Source organism: Aplysia californica, unplaced genomic scaffold, assembly GCF_000002075.1.
Source record: "Aplysia californica isolate F4 #8 unplaced genomic scaffold, AplCal3.0 scaffold00286, whole genome shotgun sequence".
Lineage (NCBI taxonomy): Eukaryota > Metazoa > Mollusca > Gastropoda > Aplysiida > Aplysiidae > Aplysia > Aplysia californica.
In genome coordinates, this window is record NW_004797556.1 from 419565 (window position 1) to 441954 (window position 22390).

At 38.1% G+C, this 22390-nt stretch overlaps 1 protein-coding gene across 3 annotated transcripts in view; it reads left to right on the forward strand.

The window, feature by feature from the left end:
• Positions 1 to 18404, forward strand: part of LOC101861516 (protein NDRG3) — a 46996-nt gene extending 28592 nt beyond the window's left edge. For 2 of the 3 annotated variants that reach the window (XM_005101511.3, XM_005101513.3), the window contains 5 exons: positions 593 to 658; positions 1568 to 1667; positions 5722 to 5809; positions 6919 to 6921; positions 13505 to 18404. In XM_005101511.3, coding sequence (XP_005101568.1) covers positions 593 to 658; positions 1568 to 1667; positions 5722 to 5809; positions 6919 to 6921; positions 13505 to 13593 — 346 coding nt within the window. In that variant the 3' untranslated portion in view covers positions 13594 to 18404. The remainder of the gene's footprint in view (positions 1 to 592; positions 659 to 1567; positions 1668 to 5721; positions 5810 to 6918; positions 6922 to 13504) is intronic. The other variant, XM_005101512.3, reaches the window with a different exon arrangement.
• Positions 18405 to 22390: the final 3986 nt, after the last annotated feature.

Below are 22390 nucleotides of genomic sequence, written 5' to 3' on the forward strand. Positions count from 1 at the left end.
TCAGTTATGTACAGGCTTGAGAATGATTGGAGGGTTTAGCCGTTGGATGTATATATTTGCTGTTCTTCCTCTTTCGCTTGTTTTTGAATCGATACATTTTAGTTTTTTTCATCACTTTAAATGATGATTGTCATCTAGTCTTAGCTAACACTGCATTGCAATTTGACCAGGTGTTTGTTTTTTTAAACTATGTCTTGATCGTTGTTGATAGTGTAATGATTATATCATTTGAGATGCATTTACGTAGACCTCATCCATTTAGAAAACTGTTACTTTGTACAATGTTTGTCAAAAAACTTAGATCTGAAGTTTTAAACTTAATTGTCTTTGTAATTATCTGTTACTAGCTGCTCGTGTACCTTTAGCACGACAACTTAGAACTTACGGCTTAGACAATTACGTATTGCTTTCGACAGCCACCACTGTCAGGACTAATTGACAACAGTTTTGCTGTCACTACAGAAAAATGCGACAAACGGTTTAGAAAAAATTGTAAGAAAGGGTATTGGTGCAAAATTTCAATGGACTGTAGTTACCTCGTATTTTTTTGTCAGTTTAGATTGGATGTTTTCCCCGCCTTGTTCTTTTGCAGGCGCTCAGATCTTGGGATTGTCCGTGAATTGGATCCAATGAGAAAGGTGTCTGCGAGAACCATCAGGTACTGTGTGCCAGCTGTTACTTCTTTCTCATAGTCTTCATTTTTTCAGTGTGATTTGGAAATGAACGCTTTGTTTTACCTTTAAGACATTATTCCACTAAAGAGGAGAAACTAAACATCTGTTCTTTAAGATGTATGCATGGACAGGTGAGAGGGAGGGAAAGGCCAACTATATGGATTATTGTGTTCTACATGACTGTAGTAATTCTGTTTGTGTCTCTGGGATGTGTAAGAAGATGCATACGTTTTGATTGCTGATGTGGACATGCTGTTACATCAGTTGGTATCATGCTGGGTTATGGTGCATATGGCCCTGGATCAAATCCCGAGTGGGATGATCTTGAACATGGTCAGGGAGTCTCCAAGACTGTCCAATTTACTTGGCTTGATTTTATCAGAGATGGACTCTTGTGGTCTAAAGGTATGGTGTTCACCTCTCGTTCTATAGGTCCTGTGTTTTAAACCTCACAGCGAAGGAAAATTTTCTTTTCTTAAATTTTCTCCTTTCACTTCCCTTCCTGCTCTCTAATCATGTTCTGTCATTTACCTTTATCGTCACTTTATGCAACCCCCCCCCCCTTCTGTGGGCTCTCGACTTTTTCTACTGCTACTCCTGCAACATCCCTGATCTTAGGGTAGGTAAAATCAAACACCAAGCCCTCTTGTATAAGGGCGAGAAAAAAAAAATGTAGGAGGTCCCACGTGCAAATTGCGCACATTTAAAGATCCCTTGATGGTCATAAAACCGATGATAATAGGTTTTGGCCACCACCCAGGCAAAATTCAAAATCAGTTCCTACCAAATTAAAAATTCTTTATGTGTCCCACCACCCATATGACCGTATGCAGTTGTGAGTGCCATAAAACACTTACCAAAACAAAAAAAACCCAACTATTTTATGTTGTCAGATGTCGGTCACTGGTGCTGGTTGGGGACGATTCTCCCCACATGTCCGATGTGGTGGACATGAATGGACGGATGTTGCCAGAGCAAACAGATTTCATGAAGGTAAGATGAATAAAGTAAAATATGCTTCTACTTTTATTGGCCCTAGTGGGAAAATCTGGTTTGAAGAAGCATTCATAAATGGTCCCTTTTAAGGACAGGCGGGCTAACCAGATTTCGGGGGTTTCCCAGAAATATTGACCTACCCCAAAAGTGGGCACTGCCCTACCTATAGGAGAAGTTTGGTTCCTTTGGTGTGTATATTTATTTGGTTAAAGAGAAAACTCTCCTTGTTATTTAAAGAAACTGAACAAGGGGCAAAAACTTTACCTTTGATTTTCTCGAAACAGCATTTTTCGGGATAGCTCCCTTGTGCTTAAAAGCAACCAAATACATATTGTTAAATCATTGTTGTAGAGACATACATGTTAACCTTGTTGTGACAGGTGCTTTCTGATACCGGACTCAATAATCTAGCTCTCTGTGGGATTCGCTCCACAGTGATGATATCAAATTCACAAACAAACACTTGTAAACACTATGAAAAAAGCTTGCACTCAAATGCTGCAGCATGAACACTGGTATTTGGTATCATCTTCTGAGGTTTGCAGTGGCTGGAAAGTAATAAACATGACTTTGTTGGTAAATGAAATTTGAGAACATAACAAAATCAACATTCACGTTGTAAGAAATGAAAAGAAAATTCTTGTTTAACTCTTATCCTGCGTCTGTGCCCAGATGCGTATCTTATCAGCAACCGATTGCGTCGGACTCGCCGGGCAGGCCGCCAGGGTCACTCAGTGTGTACTGTTGGTGTACAGCGCGCGCGCCGGGAAACGTGTGTTTTCGCCATGAATACCGCGGGAGTGTGTTAACTGATGATGAAAATAACGCTCTATCCTTCATAGCATTCTATTTATAAAGTGTTACAAACACATGAATAACCCCCTCTCACAAGCTGATAAGACATTACGAGTAGTTACGCCCATTTGAATAACCTTTCTGGACGCTCTTGTTGTTATGAATGACCTGAGGTTCGAAAAGGGATAATTTAGGTCAATTTCCGAATGTTTTACACTCAAATTGTTCTTTGTACCTGCACAAGGGTATTCAAAACTATCAAATAAGCTCATTTTTTATCAGGTAGTATTATTTCATACAAAATCAAGCTCATTTGAAACATTTTGTATAGAAAAAATGAAAGTCTTGTTTCCTGACTATCCTTTCGAGCTCCTCATGTCTAAGTGGGTCAATTTCTTCTATAATTTCATTGGATGAACATCTAGAGCTATCAACTTGGCATGTTTTGAATGAGACGTATGCCTCGATTACGAACCAACGCAGGTGGTTCTAGAAGAAGGCCACAAACGCACACAAACTCAAGCAGACTGACGCACACACACTTGACCTGCGTGAATGGGGATCCGACTCGGGACCCGAATGACACGTAAGAGGATGCGCGCTGCGCGTGCGCTGAGCCAGGAGCTATACTGACTCGGGACCAGAACGCAGGCGAGGTGCCGAAATAGGCTTATCGGGCTACATAAACCCGGCTCCCGCAGGATGAGGGTTAAAAACCCTCAAGTTCTCAGCCTACCTCTAATCACATCTCTCTCCCTCTCGCTCGCTCGCTCCCTCCCCCCCCCCTCTCTCTCTCTCTCTCTCTCTCTCTCTCTCTCTCTCTCTCTCTCTCTCTCTCTCTCCCTCTCTCTCTCTCTCTCTCTCTCTCTCTCTCTTCCTCACAGCGCACCGGCAGTGGAATTTTAGTTGCCGCGGGGGTGGGTGCCTTATCACGTCGGGGTCGCGGGGGTCAGCTCCCTGTCGCCGCTCAGTCTGGGCCGACTTAATTTTTGGTACTTTTCAACGTACAATTTAAGGTGTATCCTTGTATTTATGGTAATTCTCATATAGTGCACCCAAAGTATGCATTTCTGCTCTTGAGACTCAAAAAAGAACGGACGTTGTAACTTGTCTGGTTATTTCGTTAGACGCGCTGGATTCGGCAATGCTAAATTGTAATTTTTTTTGGACTAGCGTGAATGAAAAAAAATCAATATAAAAAAAAGGCCTCGTCAAAATCTGTCGAACTTTTGGAACATGAACGACATAGCATTGGTGCAGATACTCAGAAAAGATGGTATCTGCGCATATAATAGAAAGCTGTAATTTTGCAACTTTATCCATAGGGCACACAATTCGCTATGAAGTAATTCCTCCAAATACAACTTTATGTTTCTAATATAATCGTGAATATTCGCATATTTTCTCGAAAGTTTATAAAAGTCACCACGAAGTTTCTCTATGAAAAGTGCAAATCGATTTTAGTGCTAGAATACATCTTCAATGTAGATCTAATACACGAACAGCATCTGTTACCCTCCAAAAATTCCTTACTTTTCTTAAAACGCTAAGTCTAGGTTTTGTAATTTGACTGAATAACAGGGATGACTTCTCGTAATTGGGTTATAAGAATAATTTCTAGCTTTACAGGGACACTGAATCAGCACCAGACTTTTCCAGCTTTAATTTTAGTTTCTAAGACCATTTGCAATAACTGACAATGTGACTGATTTCTTTACATTCATAATTGTGTCCGCGAATATTTCCGACACAAAAACTAAGAATGAATGTGTTAGCTGTCATTATTTTTATTCCATACAAGAAGTTAATCTATACCCATGTATTTACACGGTTTTGTAGTTTTTTTATCGCTTAGATTCTATATTATATCTTTTTAGTTGTATGCAGGCTGCCACAGACACAGCATGATTCATGAACAAACGCAGAGTAACTTTCTCTTGTTTAATAGTAAAATAAGAGCTAACGCTGATCGTCTTAAGTTAAAAAATGCAGATGTGCATCTGTCTTCTCTTATAACTTCACTATTTGTACTCACGCAGATTTAAGATTTCTCATGGTAAAAGACATGACATTCGTAGTCAGTTAAACACAGTTTTTGGAGAGATCTGTCGTGCCTTTTTAAAATTAACAATCATTTATTCATAAGTTCGTAACTAAAATAGGACAAATTGGGTACTCTACAAACACTTGTCTAGAACAAAAACTAAGGCACAGAAATAAACCATTGTAACGCAGAATAAATCTCAAGACATTGAGCTTTTAGTACATCTGCATAATGGTTTGCTATGTGGGATGGGGAAGAAGCTATATCGTTTTAAACATAGTCAAAAATGCGAACTTCCTAACCGACACCGGCAAAGTCGCTTCAGGGCTCATTAACCCCGTGACCCCGAGCCGGGGAGCTCCGGCGGGCTGCTGAGTCGCGCGAACTAAAAGTAACAGAATCGGGCGAAAAGTGACGCCGTGTCCTCTCTCTCCCCTCTCTCTCTCTCCCCTCTCTCTCTCTCTCTCTCTCTCTCTCTCTCTCTCTCTCTCTCTCTCTCTCTCTTCCTCTCTCTCTCTTGTTTTTTATGAAGAGGCACATAGACTCAACTCATTTACATCAAATTTTAGTTATGAATATTCTACTTCCATTTCTCAGCTGTAACTATTTTAGCATATTTTTGTTTTCACACGAACAGACTCTACATATATAGCCAATTTGGTGCTGACTTTGAAAAGGTCTATCAAGCCAATTTGAATAGATGTTTTATAAAACAGTACAGAGCTAAGATAAACAGATTGGGCTGTCTACAAATACTTTCCTCAAAGGCAAACTGAGAAGTCTAAAAAGACCACTAAAAATCAAGATAAATCTCAAAACAGAGCTTTTTGTATGTGTATGCTGAGGAGTTTGCTCCGAGATTGGCAGGAAGTTACATTGTTTCAAATGTTGATAAAGAGATGAACCTGATAAAGGTCACTGGTGAACCCATCTCCGCACCAGTCGATCCCGATGACCCTGAGCTGGGAAGCCACCAAGAGTTGATGCGTCACTCGATCTAAAAGTCGTATATTTGTGTGATAAGTAATGTCATTCCCTTTGCAAAACCTTAAAGTCTCAAACTAAAATGAGTGTTACATTGATGTATGATATTTCTTAGACTGAAGTTGTTGATGATGATATACTTATGTGCAATAAGTATGAGAGAGACACTGACAACATGTGTCACTAGTTATGAGAAAAACACTTGATGCAATCGTATGATTTGCTCAGATTGCTGACTGTGGAGGGATGCCACTGGAAGAACAGCCGGGCAAGACCTGCGAGGCTTTCAGGCTCTTCTTGCAGGGAATGGGATATGGTGAGTTACTGCTTTTGTGGAAGCCTTTGCTTGTTTGTGCGGGTGGTGGGTGGTGGTCTGACACGCATGTTGCCGGCGTGACGCTTGCTCTTGGCAAAGCATTCTTGTGCATGGTAATGATATTGGAATAATCATTTGCAAATGTGAGTTAACTTCATACAAAGTTCAGCTAATGTGTGCTATCAGATTTATTTTGATTTTAGGTGAGCAAAATGCTGCTGTGTGGCCCAAGACTGTTTATATCTCTTTGTTGTAAGACAGCTGTGGCAGTGAAAGGGTTAACTGCTCATTCATATTAGTATGCACACAGGTCTTAAGAGTAGTTCTATGATGATTTAACAAATAAACCAACGAGTTTGCCTCCCTAATACAACTTGCTATCATTTAACATTTACAAATGCAGTTTTTTCCGTGTAGAGCTTTGATACATGTCTTATATAGTTATAGTTCCTGGGTTATTGGAAAATATCCTATGGTTGACTTAGGCTTTGATATATTTAAGAGTGGCCATTTCACAGCTGGTGTTTTATCAATTGCAAACAAGCATTTTGTTTTCAAAACTCATTTTCTCTCTTGGTTGAGTTCAGAGGGTACTGACGTTGTGCTTGAAGGAATAGGAAGGGCCACAAAGAGTATGTAGAGTGTTAACAAATTTCAAATAGTAGTTGGAATTAGGTTTGGTATTTTTTGGGGATGTCATTTGTAGGATTTGTGCAGAACCGCCACTTTATTACCATTGATTCATCTCCTTGACATGGTATAGTTGCATGTCAATCAATGAATTTAGCTAACTTATGTTAACCATGAAGGCGTCTTTGGAAAAGTTGAAGTGAAATTTTAATGCTGTATTGAAATTACTCCAATGTTTTATTAAATGTGTTAACAACTGTTTTATTTATATGTATGGGCTTGTGTCAACAATAGTGATGGCATCAGAAACATGGGGACCATTTGGAATGTCTTTTCTGCATTTCCCATTTTGAATAGCAATTAAAAGATGCCTTGGGGAGGGGATGGGCGAAATGTAGTGTAGTGTATCTACAAAAACTCATTATTTTTCTTTTACTCTTACCAATGTCACTTCCTCTATCATGCAATGCCATACAAAGGGTGTAAGGATCTTCATAAGTAGCACCTCCTTTATTTTTAAACACAATTTAGCTTCGCACCTGTGCTTATTTCTTTGCATTTTCTTTTTTATCTTTCATATCTGATTTCTTCAATTTACTGCACTTGGCTTTCCTCTGTTCTTGTCATGTCAATAGTGTATTTTAATCAGTTGTTACTCTACTTTCGTTTAGTACATGGCCAGTTGTCTTAAAATCTCTTCTGGAGAAATGTTTCCATATGAATAGCTCCATTAATGGATATGATGTAGAAGTAGTGCAATTTGTCTCTATTTCAATCCACTGATAACTTCAAAAGTGATTTCATTGTCATTAAGTGTGTTTTGTGTTGTCTGTGGAGTGTACACAAAAGGGCTCTCTCTCTCTCTCTCCTCTCTCTCTCTCTCTCTCTCTCTCTCTCTCTCTCTCCCTCCCTCCCTCCCTCCCTCCCTCCCTCCCTCTCTCTCTCTCTCTCTCTCTCTCTCTCTCTCTCTCTCTCTCTCTCGACTGAAGTATCTTTAGGCCATTCCCAAAGGGGGACATTAACATGTTCTTATGCACAGTAGAATTGTAAATGGGCTGATTCATCAATGTCATGCTCATAATTGTGCCTGAACTGCTGCTTTTTCTTTTCTAATCCTTACTATCGTCATTTTCCTCTACTTCTTTTGTATGTTTGTCACCCTCTTGTGACCCCCTAATTTCGGGATACCTTGATAGTCGAAGCAGACTTCGTACTGTTGAAGCTAGAGAGGTGAGCAGAGTAAGGGTAGAACCATATTAATGCCAACACTGACAGTCAGACCAGACCCGCCATTTTCCATTCGGTGCGGCCGGCCATATTAACATCGGAGTTAAACGGTCAGACACCGCCGTCTTGCAAATATGGCGTGTAGTAGACTTTGAAGAAGAAAATTGTTGTTGCTTTTGAGACGCAGACAAAAAAGGAAAACCAAGACAAGAAAATTTTCGGTGCATTTGCATTCAAAGAGATACACCAGGTGAATTTCAATATTTGTTTTCACAGTTGTTGGAAGATAATGAAAAATTCCAACAATACTATTACATGAAACATAACAGTTTCAATGAACTGTTACAGATATGCAGAGTGACCAAGAACTGCTAGAATTCTGTGTAGTATCATTGAGGCGGGAAAGGGGACCCAACTATGCAGTGATTACATTAAAATTACGTCCCATCTCGCCCGACGAACCATCTTCGATAAAACATGTTGTATCGGAGATGGTCTGGCTGGGGACGAAACAGGACGTCGGGCGTCGTATTTTAGCCGAAACCGTTTTTTGTTACCATCCTTTGCTAAAGAGGCGGTGCGCTTTCTTTTGTGCTTGAAGACGGTCTGGTTTTACTGTCCGTGTCGGGCGTTAATATGGTTGTGGCCTAAGCCTGATTCCCTGTAAGCACTTTTCTGTTGACCTCCACCCCTTGGCAGTCACATGACCTTATGCAGTTGCGAACGCTGTAAAACCTCAACTAGAACTAATACAAAACTCGTTCTCTCTTTTTCTCTCTCTCTCTCTCTCTCTCTCTCTCTTTCTCTCTCTCTCTCCCTCCTTCCCTCCCTCCCTCCCTCCCTCCCTCCCTCCCTCCCTCCCTCTCTCTCTCTCTCTCTCTCTCTCTCTCGTGCATTGAAATATTTAGAATAACAACAGCCCATGAGTTCTATGTAGTAAATGAAGTGCTATGAAAGTGGTTATATCTTTTATGTTGTCCCTGTGTTTTTTTGTTTTTGCCATTCCGTTGCTGCGTTGCCGTTTGCTAGATTAGGGAATTTTTTTGTTTTGTGTTTTTTTTTGTGAGTAGCAAACTGTAAAATCTGTATAATACCTCTCAGTTGAGAATTAGAGTTGTCTTAATGCATTGATTGGGGGGTCTTTAACGTTGAAGAGTTGACTGATTTGTCCTCATTTCTTGCAACACGACTTTACCTCTTACGTGAATATGCCTTGAGTGAGGGTTTGTTGTTGTGCAGATTTAGGAGCTTTTTGTCCAAATTTTTGTTTAGACTTTTCTTTGTTCATTGTGTCCTATTAATTTCATTTTTAGTGTTGTTCACCACTGCTGAAAATGTTGCATGCTTCTACTACTGACTTTTATAATGCTAAGTTATCTCTTCCAAGCCTTTTGTGTTGTCTGGTGTTGTGTGCAAAGCTTGTCTTGCTGTGTGACATAAATTTAGAAGCTGATATGACCATAAACAATTTGTTTTCATTGGAGTTGCAATACTTTTGCCGCATGAAATTATCTAGATGTGATGTCGGGTAAATATTTTACAGCTTGATGTCGGGCATTTTGAGGTTAGGTTATGAATTCGGAAGTGTCAAATATTTCAGAGATTAATTAGTCAGCGGTGTGTGTATTTGCTTTCCATAGCTTGTTCACTTTTGTTTGACCATGCTTAACACTTTGCAGTCACACAGCGAGCAGTACAAAATTCCTCGTCTTGTTACCCAGCCAGAGGAGCAGAACTGTACCATGTGACAGGAACAGATTTTTTTCACCGTGGCATTATTGCAGCAAGTGACCGCAAAGTGTTAAAATAAGATCAAATGAAACCACTCTATTCTATTCGGGTTTAAAAGTTGGATGACCAACAGATTCTAAAAGCCGGTTCATAAAGGTCACTGCAAACTAAGGTTCTGACTTATTTTTTTTTATGTAAGCCAAGAGAAGGTCAAAGAATAATAGGGGCTTTACAGCATACTCGTAAAACATTTTAAGTTAACATATTTTCCTCAACACCACTTTAATGGTGGCATAAGAAACACGATTCAAGAGACCTTTTAGTCTCACGTGGAGCAGATGGAGACGTCTAGACAGCTTGAGGATGAAATCTACAAGGTAACCCTGAAATATGAGGGCAGGGTGGTGTCGCTGTCTCAAAATGAGCAATTTGTAGGCAAGGTTGCTGTAAGTCTTTTATTTTAGTGATCCTGTGTGTGCACCCAAAGAGCATTTTTTAAAATAAGGCCCAAAGAGAAAAACTTTTATTGTTATTGGATCAAGATTTTTGTGAAAAATATTTTTGTTTAGTTGCTGGCCAGCAGAAGAGCCGTGCAAAGTTTTGTGGGCATGGGTAAATTCCTAAATAAGCTGGAATTTTTTTTACGTGGTCAGACAAAAGTGAACAAGCTATAGCCTTTATAGAGCTGTTGTGGAATTGAATTTCTACTTTCAACTTGGTGGAATCAGGCACTGGTCAGTTTTTGGGCATATGGAGTTATTGTTGTCATCCTAAAGCTTGTCCACCTGTCTTTTTTTAAAACTGTGAATATAATATCTATCTATCTATCTTGAATAGAAGTCGAGGTATTTGCGATTGTTTTTAGAGGTAATATTATCAAGAAAACGGCAACCAAAGTTTGGTGATTTCTGTAACTTCAGACTCCTTGAAAATTGAAAATTTACATTCTTTTTTGTGCTTTTAATCAACATTTTTCAGTATACTTCTCTATTTAACTCTATCTCCGGCAAGCGGCTCACGGTCGGAACCACTGCCGGTGAGCCGCTGCTGAACTGTTGGGCACTTTCCTATATGACGACTTCGACATCAAATTACTTTTCGGCCATTGTTGAAAACAGGTCTCTTATACGGGAAGTTCATTCATTAGATGAAGAATTATCAAAATAGGTTTGCCGGTTTCGATTTAATGACCATTGAATGAAGTTTTTGTCGTTTTTAGATTTAGCACCAAAAAAAGGGCCCCGGCATAGTGTGTTTACCCCCTTCGGAGATAAAGAGTTAAATGCACATAAAAAGGGATGAGCCAAAAGACAAAAAAAGATTGACCAAAATTGCCAAACCGGCAGAAAAATGCATTTCCCTTCAATTCCATTATTTTTACGTGCACTGGATTTCACCATGATTCCTCACAATTGTTTTTTCGTAACTTGGCCATACCCATGTGCCTGTATTTTCATGAAGTGGAGTTTACTTTCGGGTATTTACTTACAAAATTTGGGTCCTGTCTCTAGAGTAAAGTAGAGTTTACTTCTCAGTAGCTGAGCTGTAAAAGGTCGTGGAATTTTGTATTTGTCTCTTATTTTGCTATTTGTTGAGCATAGTTGTAAGAAGAACATACAGTAGAAAATAATAGTCAATAACGCTCCGGACAACTCAGCTTTATGAAAAGATTCTGCCCTTACTACCATGCTTTGTTGTTTTCTTACTGATCTTAATTACACTGGTCTGCAGAAAATTTGCTTCAGGTTCCTGTTGATGGTTTGTTGTTTTTTTTTACCTAATTTGGGATACTGAATTTGTTTTTTATTTTTAGGTCTAGTTTTTATGATATAACTTGAGATTAGTTTTCCTTATTCCATGTCCATATAATAAAAAAAGACAGTGCAGTTGGGACCAGTTGAGTTGCATGAAAGTAGCATATTTACTAAGTAGTTTGATGCAATATTTTTCCTCTGTGTTGCTCTATTGTGACCACTCAGTTTTCACTCAACAAAAGGAGTTTCTCAAATCTGGAAGTAGCTTATTTTATTCAACACCAATAGTCGTTATATGTTGTCATTGCACAAACTATTCTGGCAACTATCTGTTTGTGCCGAAATAATCTGTACTGCGCAAAGGAGAACAATATCATGCTTAGTTAACAAGGCCTTATCACCTTTTTTAAGATGCAAGTTTAGTTACCATGACAAAAAGTAAGCTCTTCGTGTAAGCTGTAATTTATGCTGTAGGTAAGGAAGAAAAATAAGAAGAAGAAAAAGAGAAGAGGAAGAACAGGAACAAAAACTCCAGAGCCAAGAGTCTCAGTTTAGGCACTTCGAAAAATGATGGAAGTCTTATGGAAGGGAAGAGTTAATGGACAGGAACTTCAGTGGGCCCCTCTCATCCCCACCTTCCCCATTACCTCATCATGAACGTGATGCACCATCATTACTACAACATCATACTCATCATAACGATTACCAACATAAAGCCACAGCCTTCATTCATCTATTGTTTTATAATCATCGTCGTTAAAAACAGCGAGAGCATGCTATGTAAAATTATAATAACCGATACTTAAGAACAAGCTTGAACCACGTGGTGACAGTGGCAAGTGATTTCTAATTAATCCATGCAACGTCAATCAAATTAACTCACCTGTTTGGATCCAGAGGGAAGGAAAAGAAGGCCAAATCAGGGAAGTTAATTTTGGAATTGGTACAATTAATAGCACTACACCCCTTTGAAGTATGTACTGTATGTTTTGAATTCTTCATCAAAATCTTGACTAGAATGTTCTGACTCCATCTTTCATGTGTGGATGTGGGTATGACGTGATGATAAAGAAAGAGAACTGGTGTTTAAAACCTATTCAGACCAATCCCCTTACTTAATTTACTATGAATACCATGCAGGGATTAATCGTTTGGGAGAAACAGACTACTATAGTTGTACGGCATGAAACTTTCACCAGACGCCTGATCCATATCTCGCCTGAATCGAGATATGATGTGTCTTTACTTCTCTTGTCTCCGGTACAACAAAAGGTTCTTTACTGAATTACCATCAAGTACTAATCGTTGATTACAGTATTGCTTGACACTCTCTGAGTTTAATAATATTTACGGCAGAAGAGTGCTTGGTGTGCCCTATTTTGCCATTGTTACTTCAAAGTGAAATAATCTTCAAGTCTTCAATAGATCAAATTTGTCATTCTTTTTTTAATGAGAACGTTGGGATATGTGTGGATGTAATGGTCTGATGTTGTAAGCTTTGTTCAAATGCTGCAAAGCAGTTTGAAGATTCTTTGTTGTCAAGACCTAAAGGCTCTGGGTTTCACAGAGTTAGTTAGTTTTTTCTATCTGTATTTTGTTTTTGTCTGTCTTTCTTACTGCACTACATGGCTGCATAGCATTGATGTGCTTCTCTTTGCTCTATTTCAAAGGGTGTTAACTCCTACCCATATGTCCTTGGTCAAAGTGGAGCACCACTTTTGTCTAGAATGCTCATCATTTTTTATCCATGACGGCATTGCTCATTTGTCAAATTCTTTTTCAAAAATTGTCACTACCAGTAATACACTCATTGAAAAAAAAACATTTAGTAAAAAATACTAGAATTTAATTGACAAATCTAACTTCTGTTTGTGTGTGCGTGTTTTTGAAGAAGTAAAGGTAGCTGTCTTTATGTTGGTAGAATCTATTTGTTGACTTTGACAATTGTAGTTCTACATCCTATACCTGATATTGATCCCTGTTCGAGCTTTTCAGTCTATCTTTGTTCTATCTATAGATAAATGCTAATTCCTCCTTTGTGCTGAACAATGTAATTTTCCTCGCTGTTGTAAGAAAAACGTATCACTCCTGTAATTTTTGCTCACCCTGTAAGCTAAGGTCCAACAGAGTAATTGATTCATCTTTGTGACAGAGAGGTGACTTGACGCAAAACGAAACTCTAAACTTCTTTTTAAAGTCTGATATTACAAATGTATGTCTGTTTGAGATTTTTCTGGGTAAAAGTAAAACTTGTTTTAACAGTTCTTTTAACAGTTTGAACAAGATTAAGAATGCTCTTCTGTGTAAGATTGTTGACATGTGTGCTGACTTGCATTTTTGTTGTCTGTCCCAGTTCCCTCCCTGACCCAAAAGCACAGCGTTGCGGCAGAATACAACCAGCTCAACTCACTGGAGAACAAGCTGACACCGCTGACCTGCTAGACTCATGCCGACTGACCGCTGACCCTGCCCACTCCAGGCTGGAGACTGACTCTTGGCTTGTCATCAGCTGACCGTCCGGAGTTCTTCCCACACAGGGATTTACAATACATGTGTAGAGAGTGAGTCATGCGACACACACACACTGTGTGTTCACTCGAGTTTAGATGATTTGTTATTCTTTAGATGAGTTCAGGTATTTTATCATTCTTCAGTAGTTGTACACAAGAACTTTCAATTTGAAGTCACCAAATAGTTATGGTTTACATTGCTGTGGTAGGGAAGAATGTTGTAGTACTGAGGGTATAGGTGAATAAAACATGTTGGGAGTCAGCACTACGTTCCAAAATGTTTGTATTAAAGAAATTGCCGTTTCTTTTAAATGTCTCATTTTGAGCTACCAAGAGGATAAAAGTTTTCAGGATTTTTTGCATTGATCATCTTTGCTTTAAAGATCTCAATCATTGTTTTTAAGAGTTGTTTTGCTGAAGCATTGAAGGCTTTTCCTCGGGGGTGGGTTTTTTTTTGTTTTTGGATTTAAAAGTTTGCATGGAAAATGAAGGAATTCTTGATTGCATGAGTTTTCCATTACTTTCCTGGATCAGGTGGTCACAATAGCTTTGAGAGTTGGGCAGGTACACTAATCTTTTGTATCAAGCTGGATTTCTTTTGAGCAAAATAAAACATATTTCAGTTTGACTGAGGTGTAACATTTTTTTTTCTTGAACTGTGATAAGCACATCGCTGTCGTTTGAATCAAACTGTAACTAGGATGCACTGTGTTTCGTATCTTTGTCTTTCGGCTACCAAATGTGTGAAATTGTTCTGCAATTTTTTGTTACTACCTTTGTTAGTGCTTCTTGCTTCAAATGAAAACATTGACATTTTAATTTAGTAGAGTCCTGCTGCTCTACTATCAGTTCACTTCCTGCCTGCTTTTGAATCCGTGGATGTTGACAACCAATGACCTGATGATCTTTATATAAATGCAGAGTACACCCGTTGTCTGGTTGATCATGGGATAAAGGGATTACAGCTTGCTGCTGTGCCTTTCATGGGATGATTAAGGTTCCAGTAAGAGTACTTGTATAAAAGATATGAGAAGGCTTTTATTTTCAAAGAGGATGTTTTGTCAAACACTTTTTCTAGAGCCTACTTTCTGGTAGGGATATGTACTGTAAAAATGCTATATTTTATTATGTACATTGTGCCATTAGTGGCAGATTAAACTGTTGCAGAAACCAGCTCTATTCATATAACAGATTCTGCTATGTCCATCTCCTCCATCATCTGTTAAAGAATGACGTCTGCAGCTGTGCTTTTTCATCTGAGGTGTTCAAGGACTTCCATGAAAGAAAACAGTTGTGGGTTTAATTACAGACTTTGTGGAAGCACAAATAGCTGTTTTAGGAGTACCCACGTCTGTCTTTTGTCAGAATGTGGGTTTGATAAATGTGACAAGTCGTGGTGAAATCAGGCGCTCGTCAAAGTAATGAAATTGAAGAAACAGGCATTTTCCGCCAGTTTGGCAATATTTATCGAATTTTGTTTCTATGCTGAACACCTTTTATGTCAATGTAAATACACATTGTGAATTTTATTGAAAACTTCGTTTAAAGGCTCAAAATACGTCAATTTTTAGTTTTCAAAGACTTTCAACTATTGAAGTAATCAAACTTTGGTGGCCATTTTCTCTCTAATACTACCACCTCCTTTATTCACTAAGATCTCAACTTCTATTCAAGATAGATGGGTATGTTTTTTTTTCTTAGAAAGCAAGGCATATGAACAAGCTTTTGGTTGATTCCAGTAACTCCACATATCCAAAATTTGACGAGCGCCTGATTCCACCCCATCGTGACTCAAGTAATTTTAATATAAAGTTTTTGATAATACAGTTATTGATAAGATAATCTGACATGTTTGATTGAGCTAATTGATATACAAAAATTGCCAGGTTTGTCCTCTAATACTACTGTTCAATTTTGAAAATATGTAGGACTTGGATATGGAAATGCGAATGTGGTCTGGAACCTAATTTTTTTCCTTTGAAACATCTTACATTGAACAGTTTTTATCTATCAAGGAAAGCAAAAATTGCTTATTGAAGAAAAAAAAATTAATTATTAATTTAAAAAATTGTCTTTTTTTTTGTAGTGAATGACAGCACAGGTGTATTTTTACCTTGACAAGCTCAAAGCCCCGCCCCAGCTTGCGCACCCTGTACCCAATGACAACCTGTTCTTAACATCGAGGGTGATTCTAGTTTTTTTGGGGCTGTACAGTTCAAGTGCAAGACTCTCTGAAGGCTGGGGAGTCCAGGGATCAAAGGGTTTATTTGATTTCTGTTGAACTGGTAATTTCTCCCAACAATGCAATATTCTTTACAGCAGAGGTTTCTGCAGTATTGTATTTCGTCCTTTATTTCCCATATTTTCCCCTGGAGTAAAATGATTTTAGTAGCAGACTTTGACCCTTTGATCACAGAGCATAATCTTTGTTGTGTCCATATTAACCTTTTCACATTTCTGGAAAATGTAATTCTGGATGCATACCGTTATTGACGTCTGTTATCACTAGCAGGTATTTTGTGAAACGGCGACCGTTTTTTTGTTTTTGCTTTTTTTTTTTACCTGGAGGAGTGATTGTATCTCTTTTGTGAGGGACAGATGTGTTTGATTTCGTTTTGCCTCTCTGTTTTGTGTTCTCAACCTGTTGGTTGGAGAGTGTTGTCAGCAGCAGAATGTATTCAGTCGGTCTTTTTTCTGTTTTCTCTTATTTGTCTTGAGTTTATTCAGCTCTATAGGACAGTAATTGTGTCATTGTTATTGCATTTTATTAATGCAATCAGCAATTGTGTTCACAAATAATCTTTTGTGCATATTCAGTAGTAGATTTTGTATTTTTGCATCAATATGGATGGGAACGGCTGTCAGTTGTGCCATATCCAAATGCTGAGTGTATCTGGTCATTACAGGTGTTTTTCACTCAAGAGTTGCTTTCTGCTTGTTGAGGTCTATACTGGAGCAGTATCAGTTAAATCAGGCCAGTGCTGGCTCAGGTTGTAATGGTTAAAAATTTTGGTTCAACAACTTTAAGGTCTATTCAGATACTCATTCGTGCGTGGATTTTAGTGAAAATTGTTGATCAAAGGCCCATAAAATGTAAATTTTCAGTTTCTAAGCACACTCAATCTTTGACTTCAGGCAACCCACCTTCTTCTATTGCAAAATATCTCATCAAGGGAGACAGTTTTGTTTTTTTCATCAAAAGCAAGACAGATGAACAGGTACCTGATTCCACCATGTTGTGACACAAATTTTAACGAATGATAGTCCATTGCTTCAGGTGAGAGATTGGGCTTTTGCCTTTTCAGGCCGTATGACTTTCTCAGAGGAGAATGGGGTCAGGTAATGACATTTAGTTATGTTTTGATTCTGTTCAAAGAGGTAAAAATCCTTTCTCAGTTTTTAAATATATGGTGATCTGTTGAAATTATTCAACATGTTGCTTGAAGTTTTGAGATATGAATGGTTTGTTCCTGACTGAAGATCCTTTGTTTTGTCATCCAGCTTGCTTAGATGATTATATTATACTATGAAAACAAATTGATGATAGTTTGTCCAATATGGCTGACCTGGTTTGGAACTTTCCAGTTGAATTAATGCCTGAAGTTTTACTTTTCTTACTTAAAGATAAGTTGTTATTTCTAATGTTAAAAGTCATGGTATTAATAGCGATTGTCACTCTGAATGGGAAAGATTTTGGGCAGGACTTGTCTCTGTGCATAGCCTTATTAATATCTTTTTAAAGCGGATATTAGCAACTATGTCCTGTTTCTCTTTTGTTTTAGTTTTTGTTGTTGTTTTTTTCTCTGTGACAAGCATGATGGTTGATTGAATGATAAAGAAAGCGTTAAATGTGGTCATCAGTTTTATGTCATGTACTTTTGTCATTGTAATTACCCTTCTGTTGCGACAGGTCTGAGGATATTTGCATTTGTAAGGCCCATTTTATTTGTTGTGAAAATGCTCACTGTACATACCATCTCAGTTTATGAAATTGGAATAGCAGCCTCTAGTATTGAGTCTCAAAAACAGTGCTGCCTGCATCACTGCCAGAAAGTAGTCACCCTGTTTGCATAAGCTTTCAGACTTCTGTTTGGAATCCGATTGAATTGAGATGAGAGCGGACATGGGAGAGAGGGTAGCTGCTGGCAGGATCCAAATTAAAAGTTGTGGCAATGTGTACTTCGATACATAAGTTTAACTTGTATATTTGTAACATGGAGAATAATACATAACCTTTGTATAATTAATATATTTGGGTTTATTAAATGTTTTTATTATTATTATTTGTATTACACATTCCCATTCCTTTCAAGGGCAATTGAAAAATCAGGTCTCTCTCCCACTCTTATTGTCTTTTGCTTCTTTCATCTTATGTTTTTTTAAATTAAATTTTTCCTCGTATGTTTCTAACTTTTCCTCAGTCTTCCTTTGTATCCACCTGTCTGTCTCTCTCTGTCCTGCCACTTGTTCATGCTTAATGTTTTATATTTTTTAATGATTAATTTCTAATATTTTTTTTTTTAAGTCAATAAAAATATTACATTTGCATTGCTACTTTGATTGAAATGCTTTTCATGTTCTTTGATCTGTGGCTTATATTTGTTTCTTTTGTTACAAATACTGACTCACCAGGGGTTTTGAATATTGCTGTCCATATTCATACACAAATGTATCTTTCCAATAAATATACGAAGGGAATACTAAAAGTTTTTACCTGACCATGAAGGAATAAAAGTAGAAAACTGAAATTTGGTACTAACTTTAATCTTTCTCTTTGTAGTCGCCTCCTACAGTTATACAAATTTTACCATTGGTTTATAACCTTGAAAAGACCTTGAGAATAGAAGACCCTCTCTTTGTCAGAAAACCAGGTTAACACAAGTTTCTTGATTTTCAACAGTTTCTCTTCTGTTGTTGCTGTCAATGGGCGACCATCATGGTGGTCATCTGTCCATGAATCCACATTTGAATTTTTTACACCGCATTGTTATCACAGCATAGGATGGGCAATCAGTTCCTTATACAGCATGCATCTCCGTAAAATTATCCTGTAGTTGCTTGCCTTGCAAGAACAAAAACTTCATTACTACCCTATGCTCAATTTTCTCCTTTTTTATTTTGAAACTGGAGACAACATACCCCCATTCACTTACAGTGAACTGGTTTTAAAACAATAATTCAAAATTCCCCAAAATTCACATGTATTGTGATGATTGTGGTCTTTCACCTCAAATTTCAGCTCTCTACCTTTATTTCTTCATGGTCGGGTAAAAAGACTTTTGGTATGCACCTCGTACACTTTTGTGGAGAAGATGAAGAGCAAACCATATTGTCAGTTGGAATAAGCACTACTGGGACTGGCAAAGTGTGGGATATTAATTGTAGTCCTTTATTTCATGTGATGCAAGTGTGGTCTGCTTTCTTTTTTTAGCGGTACTTTTCCGCTGGTTGAATGGAAAAGCAAATATCTGCACTTGTTGGTCAGATTGATTTGTTAAAAGATTCTGTTAAGTGACAATCCACAAATCTTTCAAACTTCTCTGGGTACTGATATCTTTTTGTTTAACAAACATGTGCATATTATTGAGATTGGACAATTTGAGTTGAAGTTACAATTTTAAAAGTTTGTTTTCCCCTATTTTATAGTAATTCATGATTAAAATGTTTTTCCTTTCTGGTGCTAAGTTTTTTCCATGCAAAAAGCAGTACTGTTCTCACCTGTTCTACTCTTGGAGCCATTACTGTGCTCAGCCTCTCATTGAAATTTATAGTTAAAGAAGAACAGTATTTCTAATTACGTCAATTTAGGGGGGTTAAAAGGGGGGGGGGGGTTCACTTATTTTGGTTCTTTTCATTTATTTTGTAAAACATGATTTAGAGGATGTTGGAAGATTCATAGACATATCAGATAGTGGAATAGAAGGTTTGGAGATGAGACAGTGAAGTCTTATGTCTTGCAGATTTTAAATGAGTCCTTCATTTTCACAGATTTTATCTTTCACTGGCTTGTTTCAGTTTGCACTTTTCTGTCAAATACCCTATTTGAAAGATATTATTTATTTGATCATGTCAGTGTGTCTGGGAAACCAGCTAGATATGTGCCTCTGCTTTGATTTTTATTTGCCTTTCCGATCTCTTTATGATTACCAGGTGTGAGTTGCTCATTGATTTTTGATAATTCCTTGCTGACTGAGCTCTTGTTTGTGGCCTGAGTTCACATAATACTTTTATAGTCCACATATATTTGAATTTTTTAATGAAGTTAAAAAAAAAGGAACCAGATGTCAATGATGAAGCCATATTCATTGCTCTAAGCTTATATTGGTGATAAATATATTATTGTAATAATTATTATTGCCTCTTCACCTTGACACCTTTCAAAAAAATACTTTCATGCATGTTTTATTATAGACGTTATCGTCACATCTAGTTTGAAAAATTATGGAAACAATTTGATCAGTGGCCTGTGCCTTGCAAAACTTTTCTTGTGTTCAGTTAGGTGTCTCCGTAAAAAGAATGACCAGCAAGTGTCTGTAGGGTGAAGCTATTCTTGAAAAAGAAAATAAGGTTCACCTTAAATGAGTTGCCATGCCGGCAAATACAATGAGTGTAAAGTAGCGTTCTTGAACTTCGGGTGTTCTGGGAGTATTAAAGGCTCTCCGCCTACTTGGCCTGGTCCTATCTGAGATAAAAATGATGTTTGGAGGTCCTGCCTTTTAAATAACTAAGCAGTGTTGTAGAAAGTGTTATATCCAGGCTATTATGACATTAACACGAGAGGTAACGTGGACTGAAATCAAATATTTTAATTTGCTTGTATAAACAGCCCATTGTTGAATGCATCTGGTACTCGGTACATGTTCTGCATGTGTTGCAATTTGAAAAGCATTGTTTGAAAACAGTAATATATAAGTTACCTTTTTATCTTGGAATGAACTTTTCTATTGTGCATGCTGCAGCTGATGTATTCCTTTGGTGCTGGGGTATGTTGTGTTGCTTACGTATTACAATTATTTTTGGATGCAGACCACTTTTGTTTGGAGCCTTCCTTGTGACCTCTGTTGTTTGTAGATCAGACATGATAATCTCACAAACTCCCTTCACAATGCAAAGTCCAGTATTATTTTGATCTAAGTTCCTCTTAGGCTGGAGGGAACGATAAGAGACGAATGTGAAAGAGTAAGTGGGTCATATTTCTTAGGTAGTTTAATGAATAGAAGATGATAAGTCAGATAAGCCAAAGGATCAGATTCTTACAGTGCAGTGTAGATGAGACAAGTGCCAATTTTTTTCCTATTGTTCTACACTTATAATGTGTGTCACTTTATGGTACTTGTTTATATTATATCATTGTAAACTAGTTGTGGATTTTTATCTCACTGCTTTCATTTGTCACAGGACTGGGAAAAAAATGTTACAATGCAATATTGATGTTTATTTCCTTTAATCATGTTTTATATGCCATTCCACGTCGTAATATTAAACAAGTTTTTATTTGGGAAGATAATTTGTTTTGTTTTTAATTTTTTCATTCATGACTTGTCATCTGGCTAGTATTCTGTGCTGTCTGAGATTGGTTCTTTAAATCTTTCTGTGCCAATCCACTATTAATTGTTGATGACAAGGGTCACATAACTTTTTATCGAGCATCTCGGTCTTTCTCTTGGCTTGATGGATCCCATTTTCGCCTAGATTGGCCCTGACAGTGACAGGCATGGCCGGAAGCCCCGCTTCTTAAAAAATGTAAATTGTTTTGATGGGTTCGTAAAAACACCTACCTTTTAAAAAAGTAGTCTCTTCATTATGTGCTCGCTGAAGACGATGGCGTTAAAGGCCTAGTGGTTAGGCTATCCGACTCGCGACGTTGTGTCCCTGGGAAAGGTATTTCTGCACTATACAAATGCTATATATGATTTATTATTAATCCTATATCTGTATTGCCTGTATGACTAAGTTATTTTTTAATGTCTTCATCCGCCTGCTTGAATGTAGTATCCCACGCAGCCATGTCTTGTAGGGTCGGAGCTGCTCGCCGTTTAAATGATCTTAAGTTTGTGGTTGGTTGCGTGAAACAATACAATCATTTTTGGGACCCAGAGTTTTGTTGTGGAGTGGAGAGTACAATGACGTGTCTCCTGTATTTGGGGGGGGGGGGGGGGGGTAAGTGTTTTACGGCGCTCGCAACTGCATGAGGTCATAATATGAGTGCGCGGGACACACCAAATATTTTAAGTTTGTAGGAAATTTCGAATTTTGCCTGGACGGTGGCCAAAGCCTACCCTTATCGATTTTAGACCACCAAGGGATCTTTAACGTGCACAACTTGCACTCGGGCCTTCAGAGATTTTTCACCCTTGTCCGAGAAGGCTAGGTGTAGATCTTTCCTACCTGAAGATCAGGGGTGTAGCTGAAAGACAGCAGTAAGGAGCCAAGGAGTAGCAGTAGAAAGGCTGCAGAAAGAGTCAAGAGCCCAGAGAAGGGGGCAGAAAGAGGGGACGAAAGCAGACGACAGAACATTGCTAGAGATTAGGAAAGGAGGTGAAAGGAGACATTTTAGAGAAGAAAATTTTTCGGTTGCTACCCGGATTCGAACCTGGGACCTTTGAATGAGTGGCCAACACCTTAAGCCACGAGAGCCCCCTGTCTCATGTCTACTAATAGCGCATTTGACAAAGTAGACTAAGACGAAACCGAAAGGGAAAAGCTGGGGAAAAAACCGTTTGAAAAAA